The following is a 19,488-nucleotide window of genomic DNA, read 5'->3' as shown; positions in this document are numbered from 1 at the left end:
TAGGGACGTCACCCTGCCAGTGCCAAGAAGTCATCGAACACTCATCGAGGATTTACTGTATTTTGCTTTTAAGGTACTAGTTCACCCGAAACTATGTATACACAAATTATAGCTACACTCTACGCCAGGATCACCTTTAGCTCTCAATAATTTAAACAATTATGATTGTACCGACAATGTTTTCCCTTGTAATTACTCGCAAACACCTCCACAATAGACTGTGAAAAGTACGGTTATAATGATTATTTAGTATCGAAGCAATCCAACACAAAATAAAAACCTTCGATTTTGCCTGGCTAATAGTCCTCTATCCCCTTAGCATTAAGCCCGAGGCCAGAAAGGACGGGAGAAACAGGGAAGAGTAGAGGCGCGAAAGGGGATGGGAAGACGGGCGAGTCCAACCCTCCTGCTCACGCACCTGCACACGGTACAATTCGAAACGTCCCCAGCACTTCCGCTTGCAATTAGTCACGGAGCGGGTTGAACAGACGCGCGACGGCACGGTGGGCGAGAAAGGACGAGAGGATCGGAGGAATCGGGCGAAGGCGCGGGCGAAGGAGAGTGAGGCGACCGAGTAATTCGTACCAAGTGCCGGGGGAATGGTAATTAAGGGGTAAAAGGACGGAGAAAACGAAGGACGCTTTGACGCCTCAAAAACAGAACCCGCTCTTCGCGACGGTTCCGTCGGACCACCCCCTCCCAGCCCCCCTCCTTCCGGCTAGATAAGGTCATGTTATCCACCCTTCCTCCGTCACGTTAACTATCGATTTCCGAATTCACGAAGAGACCAACTTCGTGCGGTTTTCGCCGCCGACTGGAACGGTTCGTTTATATAATTGAAGTATCGAGGCATTAATTGAGGATCTAAGTAACGAAGCTTAATTGGCAGGCTGGCTTCTACGGGAGATTAATACGTTCCGGGAGAGGAACACGAGAGCCCTGGCCTCTTGTGAAGGTAGTTAGCTTGTTACTTGGAAGGGTTGACGGGAATGATGAAGAAGCGTTTTGTCGTTTATCATGGTTCGATTATTGGTATTGACTTACATAATTCTCCGTCTTATATCAGATCATGGTAATTCGATTTCTAGTTGGTAATTAATTGGTTTTTCCTCGGTGAGGAGTATAACTTATATTTTTCACAGATACGAAAAGGCTATAAAACTGAATTCGTGTTGCCAGGTAGCCTTAACATTTTGACTGCCAGAACATCGACTAGAACTTTCTCTTTGCGAGAAAATGAAAACTGTACTGAAGTAACATTTGTGACGGTTCTTACTCCGTCGAACGTTTCCTAAGCTTATGGAACATATCAAAATTCATTTCGTTTAATATTTTACGATTTGAGATTTTACGATCTTATATGTATATTTTAGACACGCAAAAACGTTCATGGTATACGCCCACGGGACAGTGTCACAGACTAAAAATTTGCAAGTTTCATTTTATTGCGTCGAATATCTCGTCGTTCAGAAAAATATCATTAGTTGAAATCCAATACTTCAAGCAAAATGGCGCTAGTGCCACTTTGTTTCGCAGATGAAATGCTACGTAATGAATCAGTTTCTTTTCCCTCTCTTAAAAAATCACGTTATTCGACTTGCGACACTATTCTCGTGGCGGTATGATATGAGCAATTGCTTTCGAAGGTATTCCAACAATAACTTCAATTTCGAGAAAATCGACAATACGGTCGCCACAGTGAGCAAATAAATCCGACTGAACTATCAAAGAAACAGGCAAAACTGAACTTACACCGCCTTCGGACTAAACCGTTCATACCTCCGCCAAATCCACAGCTGAAACAGGGAGCATATACTTCATCCTCCACAAATCCCTCGCTCAAATCGCAATATTCACTCTTCCTCCCGCGCCCGCGGATCAAAGACAACTTGGCAGCAGGTGAACAAGCGTAGATCCAAACAAAGAACAAACCTCCGGTTTTCAAAACTCCCCCCTGGGAAGAAGGTGTGTCTCTCAGCCCCGACAATAAAGATGTCGCAGCAATCAAAGAAGATAGGAAAGACGGGCCGAACCGACCGTCACACGCCTTTATTCGACGACGGTAAGGCCGGGTAAGGTATGCGCCTCGCTACCAAGGAAAGTGGCAATATACGTGGAAGCTAGCAGAGGGGCGAAGCTGACGACGACTGGCGAGGGTAACAATGTGCTAGCCTGAGAAAAAGGAGCAGAAACGGATATAGGACGGAAAGGAAAGGAAATGCTCTCTGTGCCGTCTCCATCTATGGAGGGAGGCTGAATGGGCTAGCTGGCGAATAGGGAATGGAAGGTCCATCGAAAAAAGGTGTGCTCCAGGGACGATTCCCTGACGATGGGTGGTACGTACCCTCGTGCCAGTTCGACAGGGTGATTGTGCCTCCGGCTTCACGGCGCCACGTGACTGTCGGTTCCGGGGTACCGGTCGCTGCGCACCGTAACGTCACGTTGCTCCCCTCTCGCACCACCATGTCCGTGCTGGTAGGGTAGTCCAGGATATCCGGGGGTACTGAAACAATGACCACCACGTTGCAATTCCTCTGGTAAACCCGCCTCCATCGTGTACAGTACCTACCCGGGTAGGTACCACACGCTAAAACGCGACACCCATTCGCACGGATAGATGGCTATCTGACCGGGACATACACACATACACGGGTGGAAAGGACGATTTCTCTCTCTCTCTCTTTGGTTGCACATTCGCAAATATTGCACGCCTGCACACAGCCGACGGCATGCTGGTCCGTTGGCCGTTCGACGAATGGGGAGTACGCGCTCGAGCGTCCCGTGCACGGCGGGAATCCGATCGTAAAATCTCGGATCTCTGGCTGCCGTGCCGAGCGCCCGCGTCCGGACGCAGCTGAACTTCCTGCTAACCCCCCCTCTGGCTCTAGCTCACCTGTCTATCTTTTGGGCCGATTGATAACTCGATACCATACTTCGATACGCGGGGCGATGTCAAGCGAATTATTAAACGAGGGGTCTTTGAGCGGTCGAGTGGTAAGTCGTGGAACGGATACTTGGATGGACGATTCGAATGATGATGATCGTTAGACGGATATTGGAATGGGATCCGTGGATTTTGTGTAGAGATGGGATTGAGGACTGGGTCTGATCGAAAGGTTCGGGGAATTTGTGCATATGCATATTATTTATTGGTAGTCTTAGCCCTCAAAGATTATACTACAGTGATTTCTCGATGAATGCGGCGCCAGAAACGGCGTTATTCTCGCCACTGGGGGAATCCCTCTGTGGAATCAATCGAAACAAAGTAAGCAGAAGCTAAGTAGAGGATTGGCTTCATGCAGAAAAAACAAATTTATGAGGGGCTGAAAACTTTTTCGCTTTGTCACGAATGTTTCGAAGTGGACCGGGGATGTCGCACTCATCGAGACATTACAGTATATTGTTCGACCAGAGAAGCGAGTGCTAGATGATATTGAGAAGTTTCGTTGTCTTGTTGAATCAATTATGAACGTTGATATATTTGTTGAGAATGATATCTGTTTCAAGAAATTTAAATGGCTTGATTTATTGGGGCGTGTTTAATTAGATGGGACCTAATGAAAAATATTAATTTGGTAAGTTGAGGATGTTTATACATTTATGAAACCTTTGGACTTGCAAAATATATTAAAATAAATAATTTAATGAAATTTCTATGTTCTTGTAGGCTTTTTATTTTTATATAGTATCTGTTTTCGTAAAAGCGAATGGCTTGATGGATGCTTGATTTATTGGGGCGGATCTAATTAGAAGGGAACTGATGAGAAATATTAATTTGAGAGGCTACAAATGTTTTTTATTCATTTATGAAATCTTATAACGTTCGAAAGGTATTTAAATAATGAATTTAATGTTGAATTTCAATTGTCACATGTCAGCGTCTGAAAGTTTGAATTTGCATAAATTTCCGCAATATAATAATTAATTGATATGCGACAATTACTTCTGAAAAGCGTGTAGTCGTACAAACGGGAAGTAAGTAATGTATAATTGGTCAAGGAGGAAAAGTAATTCAATAAATATAGAAATTATTTGGGAAATAATAAATATCGAAATTAATGTCTTACATAAAATGATAATAATAGAATAAAGACTGCAAAATGGTGATTACTTTTACCAGACTAGAGCCTCAGAGGAGTGAACACTGCGTATAAAGTAACGAATATAAAAAGTTGTAACCATTCTCTTTCATTTCATCCCTATTTTACTGAATTCTAATGAAATGAATAAAAGACGTGTTGTGTTAGTACGCAATATTTTTTCGTCTCACTGGAATCGAAAGCTTTGCTGGAGTGAAATACCCAATAGAGGATTACTTTCACACTCCACGGTGAAAGCATTAAATTTCCGCGTGGCGTAAAACAAAACACTTTCCCCTCCAGGATTAAAATGCCGATTAAAGTCCCCAAGCGTGGCCAATTATTGCAAGCCAGTGCCGGGGAACAAAAGATCATCGCAACCCCTTCGTTGCGGCGGCGCACGGTTAAGACGAGGGGCGCCGAGAATGCAGGAGGGTACTGATAACCATTTAATTTTCCCTATTGTAAGGTTTTCTGCAATTTCACTCCAACAATATTCGAATCACAAAATATCCAAAAGTGAAAATATTTCAGGTTCAGATGAATACTTTGTGTTATATGGAAAAAATTACAATTATTTGTAAAATAAAGAAAAATAAAGACTTACGAACCAATTTATTTATAGTAATCACAACAAAAATGTTTAACCAATTTTTCTTCTTTATGATAAGGGTTATTTCGGTTATAAAAACAACAATTGTATCCAATATTTGAGTCCTTGAAAGCATTAATTGTGTAAGTCAAGTTAACAGTAGTTAACATCGTAGGAAGGTAGCCCTAACTTCATTCTATCAAATGCACAAATCGTGTACGCTTAGCTTCACTAATAACTCAACAGGGGGTGTTGAGTACATTATCTCAATGTAAATTGATATTGACTTATATCTCAATTATGATATCATCATGCACATAATGATCATATTCAATATAATCAGTATGTAGATCCGCATATACTCACATGATTATATCAATTCAGGGAGGCTTTTACCAGACCTTTACCGAATCTCTAAATACAGGGTGTCCCACCTAATGTAAACACCTTTAGTATCTGACTTGCTTTTGATTTGCAGAAAATTAATTTTTATAAATGCTCAAAACGATATCCATCTTATTATTTTATTATGCAAATCTATTTCGTATTCAAGGTCACATGGTCACACCATTATAGGTCATTAGATTGGTCTTGATCTCAACGATAACGCTGATCAAAATACGTAGTTCCATTTGAAAAAACATTGATGACCATGAAATTTCACAAAAAATATAATCTCGAGAAAAATTTTTGTTTACCATAGTAGGTATTTATTCTAACCAAATAATACTTTCCCCTCAAATTTTTCTGTCTCTTCAAAAACAAGTGAGACATTGAAAGTGCTCGCATTCGTTGGGACACCCTGTATACCAAAAAACATATTTACCGTCTTACAACTAACGCTATCAAGCGTCCATTCATTCTATTCATAAATCCCATTTAATATTCCAACCAATTCAAACCGTTTGTCTGTTTCCTCCCCGATATCCCACTCTAGAAAGCAATTCACCGGTAAGCAATAAATTATTCCGAAATATCGGAAACAGATTTAGCAATCGTCGTACACAAAGGAAATAATTAAAATCGAGTGAGGGGTAGAGAGTGGGTGGCGACTGTGTATGGAGAATCTTAATAATCACATTAAAACGCTCGCTTTTTGTTCGACGTCAAAGGGATTTATCGAAGCGGAACGTAATTTCGCGCCGCTTTAAAATACAGAAAACTCGAGCGTTTCACGCGTCCCGGAAAAAAACTGTAATTCCATCGCGCGGATAAGGGAGGTTCACATGTTATTATTAAAAAGGTAAAAGCAAGGCACGCCGCCGATCAAAGGTTTCCCCCACCTGTGACTCAATCCTCGCTAACAATGAACCGAAATTAAATTTTCGCCCCGGCGGCAAAGCGTCGTGCGCTCGCGGGCACGTGCTTGCTCGTTCGTAGCACGCGGTTCGTGGTTCCTTCGGCGTTTCATTAATCGACACTCGACGCTTTCAAAAGTGGGTCTGGCAACGCGTGGAAACGGAAAACGACCGTCGGACGCATTCTTCGCGGGAACTTTGCGGGTTCCGTGGAATTTCGTTGTCGGGTTTCGCTGCACTCTCTCATCTTGCGCGGCCGGGAAATAGAATAGAGTCGAATATTGCTGCCTCGCACGCAGCCATCGCGTAATAATGGACGCCAGATTCCCCTAACTGCGGGTTTACAAGCAATTTAATCGTACGCGCGATCGTAAGATTGCATTTCGTGTCAGACCAGACCACGAAAATGTTGTGCATCCGTCACCGTGAAGACTATATTTTTCTAATCAATAGGAAGTCCACTATTTTTTATAATAAAATGGTCATGCAGCTTGAAATAAATTTTTATGGTATTTTTTGGTTCGAAGGTGGCAACGGATGATGAAAGACTAACAAGGGGATTATGTTGGTGTCAGAGCCTGATTTTTTTTTTGTAATTTTGCAGACGAGCAGGGGGCGTCGAGTTACTGTGTTGCATCAAGTTTTGGAAGAAACTCATATTTAGGGTAGCAAAACATCCCTTGTATAGATTGCTTTTACAAATTTTCTACCTTTTTACTTTTATCTAAATACTATTAATAAACTCGATGGAAGAAATATTTACGAAAATTGTCCTACCTATCCCCTAAAAATCGTGAAAAAATACCACCACATATACTTTGAGAGAAATAAACTGGATTTCTAACTTTTTAAATTTCTTGTAACGATTTTTAGGGGATAGGTAGGATAATTTCCGTAAATATTTCTGCTACCGAGTTTATTAATAGTATTTAAACAAAAGTAAAAGGGTAGGAAATTTTTAGAAGCAAACAAAATCTTTAAATAATGTTGTTTATACTGGTAATAACACAAGGGATGTTTTCCTTCTCTAAAAATGAATTCCCGCCGAAACTTAATGCAACACAGTTAGTAATTCGGGGCCCCCTACTCATCTGTAAAATTACAAAAAAGGACATAATTTCAATTCAGTAAAATAATCTATAAAAATCTATATTTGCGTGAAAATAAAACAGTCTATTAATAAGTCATAAATAACTATTGATATTCATCATTGTCGATGCCTTCGTTATTGATACCGAGTTTTTTTTGTCCCATTTTTACCAGATCGAAGAGATTTCTAAGCGATTTGGCCATCAAGATGGCCATTTTCGTGTGCTTCCGAAGAATCCTCGGTATCCTGTTCCATCCCGCGAGTTTCAAAATACGTGTTCGGAAGGTAAAGTACCTGTATAACGAAGTCTACACAAGAAAAGGTCTCCAAGCGTGGCGCGAACTTTTCAGCCAGGTTTTGCACGCTTCCTGAACTTGTTACCCTGATTACGGTGATAGATGGTCCTAGGCATAGAGAATGTTGAACGGAACTTTTCTAACGTTTAATTCGAAATTTCTGTAAACTAACAGGAACACAGAGAAACACACGATCTGTATAACGAAAACGTGATGAAACTTTAACCAGAGCACAGTATGTTACCGAAATGTAAAATTGCATCCGCCATATTGTCAGCCACTAGATGGCGGGCCTTATGAGGTAGATCCTCTAAAAAGAAGAAAAACTTTTATTACAAATTAGAAACACTTTGTACTCGAAATAAATTCTCTTGTGAAATTTGAATAACCATCGCTTCTTTATTCGGAGAATGGAATATCATTAACCCTTTAACGCCCAGTCATTTTAAAATTGCGTCAAATTCTGTCACCGATTAATATCGAAATTTTATCAGCAAGGATCCGTAGGATCTCTGATGTTAATTAGATCTCCACGTTTGCAATTGAGAAATTCAATTATTCCCTCCAAAAAGAAATAAAAAAGAAAAAGAAAAATGAGATGAAACAGGTTTGCTTAATGTTGATATTTTCGATTTCAAAATAACAAGATTCTACATACAGGATGAGGCAATAAGAAATTCTATCTAAACTAACTCGTTACCTATTGGTTATATCAAAAAACGTTTTAATGAATTATCTAGCATTTTAATGAACGCGATGGATAGAATTGGATTTTTATATATCTTATTCTTTTGAGATATCAATGTGACCTTGTGTTGTTTCAAGGTCAATGCGTCTCTTTTTTAGTACCATCGTGATATAGCTCGCTGAATTTGTCCTTCCATCGAATAAACGCGGCATTAAAAGAAAGATGCACTAACCTTGAAAAAACCTGATATCACCTTGATATGTAAAAAAAAATAACACATAAAGAAATCTAACTATACATACGAAATACATGAAATTTTTTCCGATATAACCACCGGGTAACGAGTTAATTTAGCTAGTAGTTTTTATTAACTCACCCCGTATATCAGTCTCATAATTCTAAAATAACGATTAGTCTATCGATCAGCAGTAGCTCGAGCAACTTCATCGAATGATACTATTAAAACAGAAGCACTAAGATTTTATGGGTAGCTTGTGATCTTAAAAGGGGACAAATTGTTTAATTTTCTCCGTTAACAGTCGGAACATCCGTTGCATACTTGGAAACGTTTCGGTGGGTTACATGCGCAAAATATTCTTGTTGCTCGATATGAAATGTACAGCAATTTTCAGCACGAATGACGCTACGATAAAACAGTTAAATAAGCCAACGAATTCTTCGAAAAGACTGGGTGGTAAACACGAAGTTTCCAGGCATAAAGCAATGCCAGCCGGCCGTCAGAGATCACAGACAGAAATATCAGGCGACACGTGGTACAATTCATTTCGCGCGCTGGCGTGTATGCACGCGGAGAGCGCAAAACGGGTACGACTAAAAAAAGAACCTTCGTATTCGCAGATAGTATATTTATTGATACGGGCGAACAATTGCGTAGAATTTATTATTTCGCCCGTGTGTGTCCGTTCCGACACAACGTGTGCTGTTGTTCTCATTTTGCGATAGCGTTTTTTATCGGCGACCCATTTTCTCGGGGACAGTAGATTGCGCGGAACGCACCTTCGTCCCACGGACAGTTCGAGAGCAGTGATGGTGTTGGGGAAATTGCGAATTTCGTCGGGTACCATTCCGCCCGAGACTTTTTTTATTCGATTTTACCATCTCGGACATACCGACAAGGGGGAGGAAAACGCAATTCTAATGGAAAGAAACGAGGTTGCGGCTTGCAGAAGAAACAAATCTGTGGGAATAGGTAGTTACTTTTATCTTTTCAATGTACAGGTAATGGAACACGAAGATTGACAGCAGAACTGGCGGGTAACATTTTGGAAGATGAAATTAGGTTAATTAAAGATTGACGGAAGATCAAAAAAGTTGGAATGAATGGAATATTTGACACGGAGATTAGAGAGATATATGTATATTTATAGATAGTACTATTAATTATTTAAAGAGGAAATGTAACTTTGAATAGAGCTTTATAATCACGTGAAGTAGTATGAAATTTGTTTCGCACTGGTTTCGAAAATATTGAATTAAAACGGTGACATTATTAACTTTGATATTTCGCAAATAGCGCGGGGTACTCGTTTTTTTCGGACCCATTTCGGTAAATTGAAAAACTCGCTGTGGACTGCGTCGATCATGTTGCCAATTGACGGATCCATTTTTAACCAGTGAAGCTACCAGCTCCGAATGCGATGCACTGTATCAACGTGGAATCGTGATTATTTATCATTCAAGATCATTGATTTACGCTGTTTGCGATTCACGGGATATTCATCTTACGTATTTCTATACAATAATAAATAAATAAATACATAAATGATTATTGATATTATGCATTCTGTTACTCCTTCATTCTTCTATAACAGTTAATTAATATTTTCAAATACTATTAAAGTTAATAGCGTAACAGAAATTTAATTACATTTATTCTAATTTTGTATTTTTAGTAAAGTGAATCTGGGTGCAAAATGTACTAAAGAATCTTGAAATTTTCGTATAATGAATTTCAAATATTTGATTCCCTGAATATTGTATAATTTTAACATAACGATAATCCACATATTCGGAATTAAATATGAAATTAAATTACTAACGATGTACCTTTCAAAAGATGGAGTATTTTAACGCGTATACAGGGTGTCCCCAGTCGGATAGTACAACCGGGCAAAAGATGATTCTATAATTGAAAATAAATCGAAAAGAAGAATAAATCTTTTTCATTTGTCGTTTCATTTTCGAGGTTATCGAATTTGAAAATCTGCTGGACACGCGTGCAATTGAATAGGACTTGACTAGCACGTCTGCTCATTGCATTCCGTTTCTACTTGCTACCATGACGAATACACACGCGTTTCAGATTAACTTTCTAATTCGATTTTCTGGAAACCGAAACCTCAAACGCAAAAGAAAATTATTCTCCTTTGTCGCCTTATTTCTTCTTACAGAATCAACCGAGACACCCTGTATAATTACAAATGAATGCGTTTGATTTACAGATGAACTGTCACAGTGAAAAAGGTCGAACATAGTCAGACACACTTTACTTCGTCTTGTAAGTAAAAAATCGTCGACAAAATACATGCGTATAATTAATACAGGTCGTTGGTCTTGTTTCAAATTACACTGGCACATTAATTTTCCTCCAAATTTTGTAACATTATTTAAATAATCCACCCTCTTTGCAATGTACGTGTCACCCATATTTGGACAGTTAACGTGTTAAAGGATAACAGTAACACAAAGCACAAACAATATCACGTTACATTACTTATCACTTCGCCTGCTTCGAAAATTCACGAATATTATAAACGATCCGAAACTTTTCAAGTCGCAGCGTACTCACGTTCAATCCTCTCTCGGAGCATGATTAATTAAAACCAGTTGTAGGCTTCTCACTACAGGAAGCTAGTGTAATTAACAATCCGTTAATTAAGAGCTACCAGGAAACGACGAGTAAAGAGTAACTGGCCTCTATTACGTATATTACATTTCACAATCACCCGAAAGACTTCAGAGTAATTTTCCTAAGACTCGGTATCTAACCGTAACACTCGCCTATTATGCGAACTATTATAGTTCGAGGTTGACCAGCACAATGCCTGGAACAGACTGCGCGACCTCTCACGCTCAATCGTAAAATTCACCTTTATCCACGCAGACGATTAACCAATCGAATCGCAGAAAGTGAAAACGGGCTATTTCACAGTGTACTGGTGGCAGGTAGAAATCGCAAGGTGAAGGGGGGGGGTTGGATAGGGGGCACAGTACCGCGATAAACAAGGAATTTAACGAGGGTTATTTGCGATAAGCTTAAGCTTTACGTTTATACGCGCGGATGTCGTGCCCCGGGAAGTTATGCTTCGCGACACGCTTAAGGGCCAAAAGCTGCAGTTTGTCCATTGGCTAATGGAATGTCCGGAATTTCATTCGAGAGTTAATCGCCGTGTTTTGTCCCCGTTGCACATTCCCACGGAAGATATTTAATTAACCGTAGAAACAACAAGCTAACTTATTTACGTGGGACGGACCGCGCTGCAAAGGCAAGAACAACACTCGTGCAAGGCTCGCGCAAACATAACCTTGTCACACGTTTACCAATTCATCGTGCTTCCTCTGTGCAGGGAGTTCGGCTGCTCCGAATCATCGAATTATACAAGCAGTGGACGCGAAATACCACGGCTGGATTGCCAGGGGACGAAAAAGAAAAACGATAAAGGAGGAAAATTTGTGAGAAATTAGGAAGAAAAACCGACACGTGATTCGTCGATAAACGACGAACAAGGACAGACCAATTCGAGCGGTAACGTAGACCACCCCTCAACCCTTCCATTCTCACGCCTCGACAGCACGGCCAGTGATCGTTCCGACCGATAAAGAAGAAATTTAACGAAGGGTTACGACCAGGCTAAACCATACGTTCCCAGCACGCGTTCTGCCGTGGTCAGCGACTGGCAAATGGGCTCCTCGGGTGGCCGTAGTAGCCGAGGGCCGGTTATTAGGGCGAGGAGCCGCGAGTCGCCAGGAAGGTGTTTAATAGCCCCGCCAAGAGTACAATCGCCCACTCTATGGTTTTCGTACGTGGTGTACACTTTACATATATTTGCATCCAACCGCCACAAATCCGAGACCACCCAGAAAGAGCCGCACAGAGTCTAAGTGTCTCTATCTCTGCGGATGGGACTCTTTCACCGGCCATGATTACACTGATTTCGGAGTTGAAACGTTTCCTGCGGATCCCCTGTCCCTTTTGTCTACACGGTGCCGTGAGATTGAACGAAATAATCATTACAGATGCATGTGGTCTGATTTTGCGCTGTAAGGGATGAAGAATTACTAATTCGGCAAGAGGTACCGAATCGACAAAATAAAGCAGCGTTCATACGACTTTGAATCTTCATCAAAAATCCAACTCTGACGCGATGAGTACTTCCTTTATTGTTAAGCTGCGTCCCCATTACGCTGACCAGCAAAACCGATCGACAAAACCGATCGGCCTATTTTGTGTTTCCACTATGCCCTGCGACCTGTTGGCACATACCGATGACATATCCCCATATGTTCGATATTGCCGATCGCCATAATGGGGAGCCAACTTTACGTCTGCATACTGCTTTCGACTGTTACCGATTCGACAAAAGTACCATATCGGTAAAAAAAGACCTTTCCCCGTCCTAGCTTTAGACGTCGATCGACGTCTAACGTATCGATCGGTTCACCTCTACGATTACTGTCCGAGAATTTCGTCTGAAATGTAAACCAGGAGGCTGTAACTGTTTCAGGTCGACGGTTGCAATTAGTGGTCCGCGACACCGATGATCACCCTAATCCACGACGAGAGAGTGGCTTAACAAGCCTTGGACACGAGCCCAGGGGGTGAGCTTAACAAACCGTCCGGACGGTGCTAAACGAGCATCTTTAATATCCGTACAGGTCGGGTGAACAGTTCCAGACGACATGTGAGGGGCAACGATACCGCCCCGTGAAACTACCTGGGAAATAGTCAAGGATTAAATATCGGTGTCGCAATCACGGTCTCTCTCTCCAGCGACAGTCCACGCGCTGGATGCTCGGGCGCGACGGCAACCGTAGTTGGTGAAGTTTGACAAGTTGGCGGTAACAGGAACGCCGGTACCAAGTGCCAAGAAAGTTCCGTGGAAGGATGGGTTGATGCATGGGCCGCGGAAGAAGGATCCACCGCCCCCTACCCCTTTTTCCCATAGTTCGCCAAGAGAGAACGTGTTCCGCGGGCAGAAGCGTACGGTACGTACACACGGGAAAACGCTGAATCTGCCTGTTCTTAAGCGGAGTTTCACCGGGTGGGTAATACCGGTCCAGGGATCCTCTCGGAGTTTCGCGAAAGAGTCGCACGCGGGCGATGCAAACTCACTTCGCAATTCGAGACGCGCGATTTACTGGCAAATAGTCGCCGCTGTGGACACACCGTTCCGTTCCGCTCCCTCCGGAATTCACCGTCGTCGTCTCCTCGAATGATGACCGAGCGGCCAGGGATGCCACGATTCGTGCTACGTCGAGACTTCAATTCGTGGAGAATTCTTTTATAGTTACGGGAGGTTTGTTATTGGACACCGAATATACAGGGTGTCTGGTTAAAAAAATATGCAAATTACGAGAGCTATCCATTGTATGAAAAAATGGTTTAGATGAGACATAATTTGGTGTAATTAGTTTTTGTTTGTAGATGATCATTTGAAGGTGAAATGTGTGTTTTTTTTTAAATGGAATCATAGTTTCCAATACAATAATCGATTTGTCTCGACAATCTATGGAAATGTTATTATTGAAGAGGAGAATATAATAGTGAAAAATAAATTCAATAGGGATTGCTGTCACGTACATGTGTCTGTAGTTTTCAAACAGAAAATGTAATGCAATTTTTGTGAAATAAAAGGTGCGAAGTATTGAACATAATTTCCTATCCTTGCGAATAACTTGAAGAATCGAGTTTTCTGTTTTTTTCTTCGGGAAATTCATTCAAGGTAATTTTAAAATACGATTTGTTCATATTCTACGAGTCAAAATTTATAAGAAATTCCAAAGAGAGTTCAATACTATCGGTTTTTCGAACACAATATGTTTTCTTCGCAGCGAATTATCAATATGGCCGTCACTTGTAACTATACATACACGTTTGGATATAATGCATCGGGGTTTTGTTCAAACAGTGGAACAGTGTCTTGTTGACCTATTGCAATATTACAACCTTTTTTCCACTTTAATACGATTTCGAATATTTTGCACTGTTGTGCAACTACTACTGCTTGCAGGTTATATTTGCCCTACTTCCTACATTAAATGTGAAATATGAACCACAACTGTGTAGTGCCCTAAGGGAAAACGAATACATTTCAAATATAAGTATTCATACGATTAATTTTCACCAGATCTTTTTTTGAAATTTCAAGAGGTACACGCGTATAAACTTTTTAACATCAAATTAAAACCACTCTGTACAGTTCTAAAGTCACAGAAACCTAGAATATACAAAATTTTTATGTCTCAGAGAAATCTTCATTTCGGTAATAACACACCACTACTATTAGCACTCTCTTTGAAAAGCTACAACTTCATAGATGTTGATGCTGCCGACTGAATAAATGATATCTAATGAATCTTTCATGCAGAAACGACGTGTCGTCCGTTTTTATCAAATTGAAATCGGTAGCTTTGTTTGAAGCGAAGCTTCGTATGCAAAGTGGCTCGAGAAAATCTGTGATTGAATGAAGAGCGACCTCAATCTAATACGGTCATGAATAAGAAATGGGTAATTAATCATCTGTCACGCTAACATCTCTGATAATGGAAGTACTCCTGTGCGCGCAATATGCAGACTGACGCTAGGAATCACTTGTTGCTGTATACTAATGGGCGTAGCCCTACTTTTTCAAATGGTTTGCGACCTAAAGGCCGATACTTAACAACTTTAACACTTTCCAGCTGTTTCTTGCACGATTTCTTAATGTTGCGTTAAATAGTCTCGAAAAGAAAACTCGCGGAATATTTAAACATTCTATTTGTAATAGAGATTTACATTGACTGGTTAATTGAAAAACTATACCTAAAGCTTTCCCGATTTTTTCTCATGTATTCTTATCGTGTATTCTTAATTATGAAATTTTAAACTATCAACGAGGATGCTGAAAGGTCAACTGTGGCATAAAAATCAATATTACATCGTTACTATGTGACACGGTAAAAAGAGGAGAGAAATTAAAAACGGAAGAATTTAAAGTTACGGCTGTCGAGCTCAGCTTTCTCCCCCACGACGCTGTAACCACTATCTTAGCGGTCTTTTCAAACTCGCCGAGCTGTACAAATATAACGCGAGAAGTTTAAAAAGAAAGTCTGACTTGGGAAAAGTGTGTTTCAGCCCTTTCTCCCATCAGGCGGCTATACTGATTCAGGTCAAAACTTTAACATTTAATATCTTGAGCACTCTTTAGCTGGTCGCCCAATATATCATCGAGATTGCAGTTTTTCAGTGTCATTGTGAGATGGTATAAATTTAACAACATAAAAGGACGCCGCTTTTTCCGTTCCCGTTATCACTCGACCATCAGGCGCTTCTCTCGAGAGAATTCTTTTTTTTTTTTTTTTTTCAAATTTGTTTCCCTGTAGTTTCAAACGATTTTATATTATAGGATTTTACTACGGCAGAATTCCTATGAAAAAATTATTGTGTTATATAATATTCATAGTTATTATAAATATTCGAATGAGACATTACCAACTACTTCGAGGTAGCCAGTGTTGCTGGACATTGGGTCGGTGTTCACTTGGCACATGTACCATCCCCCGTCTGACTCTTTGGTGTCTTTGATGTGAAGGGACCATGTACGATGACCGCTATGTGTCACGGCGATTCGATCATTCTTCGTGATCACGTGAGTGGCGATCGTGAGGATCGTCTGTGTATCCACGCGTAACCACGCCACCTAGAAATATAAATATAACACTTCTATGTACATTTCGATTTATTAAGTCAGAATAATAATTTCTTTAAATTTTATGCGATTCATATTTTATGGTTAACTTTATTGAACCCTTAACATGTTGACTGTCGTAGTGAAAAATTCCGTGCGTAGTCAGACATACTGTATTTCGTGTTTTAAGTCATAAATCGTCAAATATCTATGCGTTTAATTAATAGGAACTGCTGATTTTCTTTCTAATTATACTGCAATATTAATTTCATATTTGGGTAACGAGGCAGTCAAAGTGTTAAGTGATAACAGTAACACTAAAGATAAACAATATTACGTTATATTACTTTTCATTTCGTCTGCTTCGAAAAGTCACGAACAATTATTATAAATAATTCGAGCTTCTTTAAAGTGTATAAAAATGTGCATTTGCATAAACGTTCATAATATATTTGTAAGATTGAAATATAATGTGAAATACATATAATGAAAAATGCATGGTACTTCCAAAATAGTAACGAATTCTGTGAACGTAGGTAAGTAAAGTGCGCTCGCTCTGGAACTCGTAAAATTGAGTTTCCCGTCTGTTATCGACGGTGCATTATAATTCACAAGAATTTGAATTTCCTCAAGACTGTGTCTATACGACGCGAAATATCTTCCTTTATGGCACAAAAGGAATACTTCGGTACATTAAATTCCAAAGACGAAAACAGATCGAACACTAACCCAAACGTTACTTGTTTAAACACCAAAACTTATCATAAATTCATCGTTTATTTCAATGTTATACAAAGTGATTGTTAAAAAACATCAGAAAAACGAGAGGCTAATAGAGACGTTCTAAACTACAGAATAACATAAACCAACAATAAATAATTCCACGTTTCCAAATCACAAATGCCTCGTGAAACATATTTACGCTATTTTATACCGCAGAATTTCATATCGAAGTAACGACTGCATAACTTCCAATAATAATCCAAACACCATCCGAACAGAACAGCGGCGCGAATTGATTGAAAATTTACAGCAACGTGAATTGCACGCCCATTACGAGATCCAACAGCCAAACGAACAATCGTGTTCTACAAACATCAGAACATTACAACTCACTCCCTCGGTGTGGTTCACCTGCCGCCCCCCCCCCCTGGGGAACGAATCAAAACAGGTATACATTTCGTTGTTCGCCAACAATTGAATTCCCCAGAACGAGATCCGTGTTCCAACGAAGAAAAAAATCCGCGAGCCAGCGCGTGGAGGAGCTCGAGACCGTTCCTCCGGGTCAGCAATCGACTCAACAAGGACTCCCAGAGCAGTTTCAATTGTCTACTACTGGATCAAAAGGCATAACAATCCGTCCGACCCAGATACCGCACAACACGTAACCCGAGCATCATAGAGACCACGACCGACGTTCTCTCTCTTCCGACGTTTTATTCAATCCCCACCACTTTCGATTATACTACCCAGCGCGATATTACTTTGGATATAACCCACCACGCATTGTCGCCCGTCTAAGGACGGGCAAGGTATTCCGTTAAAACTGTACACCCACCTCCCAACCCCTGTGTCTCGTCGCCTCTAAAAAGAAATTTCACCGAAACAAATCCGCACGCGGCCGCAGCATTTACAAACGTCTCTTATACGCGAGCTCCTCCCCCGCCACCCCCTTCGCCGTCCACCTTTCTTTTCGTTATCCCTTCTGGAACATTTCCTTCCCGCGTGATCCGACCGAATGCGCCGCCATCTTTCCCCTCCTACACAGTCGTCGCGAGCGCAGTGCTGCTGCCGGTGTGTCTTTCAATGAGACTCATTGTCCGAGTGCCGCGACAATGTGCTCGACGTTACCAACCGTGCCCGTTACATAAAAAGGAAACACTTCGTAATTAAAAGTCGTAATACACTCGACGCCGTTTAAAAGCGTCCCGCTATTCCCACCGACACTCCCCTTCACCCCCACTCATCCAACGGCCGTTCCGTTCAACGAGCACTAGCTTCTCCCCCACTCCCAGCGTTTCCCGCCTGATTTCCTCTTCTATCCCGACCATCCACTTCATCCAACTGCCATACATTTGGCCTATGGACGATGCACGTTCGTGCACACTTCCGTCGTGTGCCTCTGTGCGCAATTCGGCCGTGTGCACAACGTGTAAATCTTCGAGTGCAGGAAAAGGGATTGTGTCTTCGAAAGTTTCGGAAAGGTCCTATGATACTAGGAAGGGGGGGGAAGGAGGCGCGAAGTGGATGCGTTCCTTATGGGGGGGGGGGGGGGGGTTGAAGGGGGACTTACGGATTGTAAGCGTGAAATGAGAATGCAGATCTCTCGAGCGTGATAAAGGGGACACGAACGATATGTATTTCATACGTACTGCCGGGCGTACAAGATTTTTGTGAAGGGTTTTGTACGATTGAATATACCTAGTTAAATGTTCCGAAGGTGTGGTGAGAGTTTACGATCGGGACTTCAGCTTTTGGATATGTGGAGAATGGCTCTGGCGTGAATTTAACTGACGGGCCTATTGTCTTTGGTTTAATTTGACGCGAGGGGGATGTTTGTGTACAATGTAATAATCAGAGCGTGTTTGTTAGACGTCTTGTTAAAAACACATGTCACGAGATCGAAACGTAAAGTTAGGCTATAATGAAGATTAAAACGTGGACGAGGCAATAAAACTAGTCTCTAAGCCCTCGATAAATCAATGAATTACACATCACGAACAAAAACAAATCATCCCGTAAATTTTCAATTTCAACAATTTTTGTCAGTGAAAACCAAATATTGACCGTCGTTTCAATATTCCACTATGTCAGTCCATTACAAATTTATGTACACAATATCATCCGCGTGTTTATTCACATTCACCCGCAAGACACGCCCCAACCGTCCCTGTCGTTCCTCTTCTTTCGCCAGGTGTACACACATATACAGCCCTGTGTTTGGAGTAACCAGTCCGAGCAATTATTCAAGACCGTACATACCGAAACACATCGAGGCCAGAGAACACCGGTTACCCGGAATAGACTTCGGTTTGCAAATGATTCGTTTCGCGGTGACGATATAATTGCTCGTCACTGTAATCTCACAGTGGCACGTTCGCGGTTGGGGGCGCTCGCTTAAATAAACAATAGAGAAATCTCCATCTCTCTCCCTATCTGTGTTTTTGAATTTCCCTCGGCTACCCGCTTTCGTTGACAGTCGCCTCTCCTTCTCCCTCCTTCTCCCTCCTTCACCCATCTTCATAGTCTTTCTCCCTCTTTGTCCCTCTTTGTCCCTCTTTCTCCCTTCTTCTCCCCCTTTTTCTCTACGTGTATGTGTGCTATCCCTCATCTCCTCGTCCCATTCATTTCGTTTGTCTCGCGTTCCTTCCCTACCGTTCGCGGTCGCAACCCAAGGAACCAGACCAACCCCGAGAATCGTCCATGACGTCTCTTTATTTTCGTTTACGACAGCGGCAACCTGGACGCCGCGGTAGTCATGTACACCTGTCCCTCTCTATTGTCGGTTTTATTTCCTTCTCCTTTAATTCCGCGGGAT

General features: G+C 41.3%; 1 protein-coding gene across 1 annotated transcript in view; it reads right to left on the bottom strand.

The window, feature by feature from the left end:
- Positions 1-19,488, bottom strand: part of LOC107187502 (neurotrimin-like) — a 173,761-nt gene that overhangs the window by 22,217 nt on the left and 132,056 nt on the right. Inside the window, exons 3-4 of the mRNA XM_015575621.1 lie at positions 15,755-15,962; positions 2,345-2,503 (exon numbers count right to left, since the gene is read on the bottom strand). Of these exons, the coding sequence (XP_015431107.1) occupies positions 2,345-2,503; positions 15,755-15,962 (367 nt within the window). The remainder of the gene's footprint in view (positions 1-2,344; positions 2,504-15,754; positions 15,963-19,488) is intronic.

The sequence above is a fragment of the Dufourea novaeangliae genome, unplaced genomic scaffold, assembly GCF_001272555.1.
Source record: "Dufourea novaeangliae isolate 0120121106 unplaced genomic scaffold, ASM127255v1 scaffold89, whole genome shotgun sequence".
Lineage (NCBI taxonomy): Eukaryota > Metazoa > Arthropoda > Insecta > Hymenoptera > Halictidae > Dufourea > Dufourea novaeangliae.
This window is presented reverse-complemented; position numbering and strand designations above follow the sequence as displayed.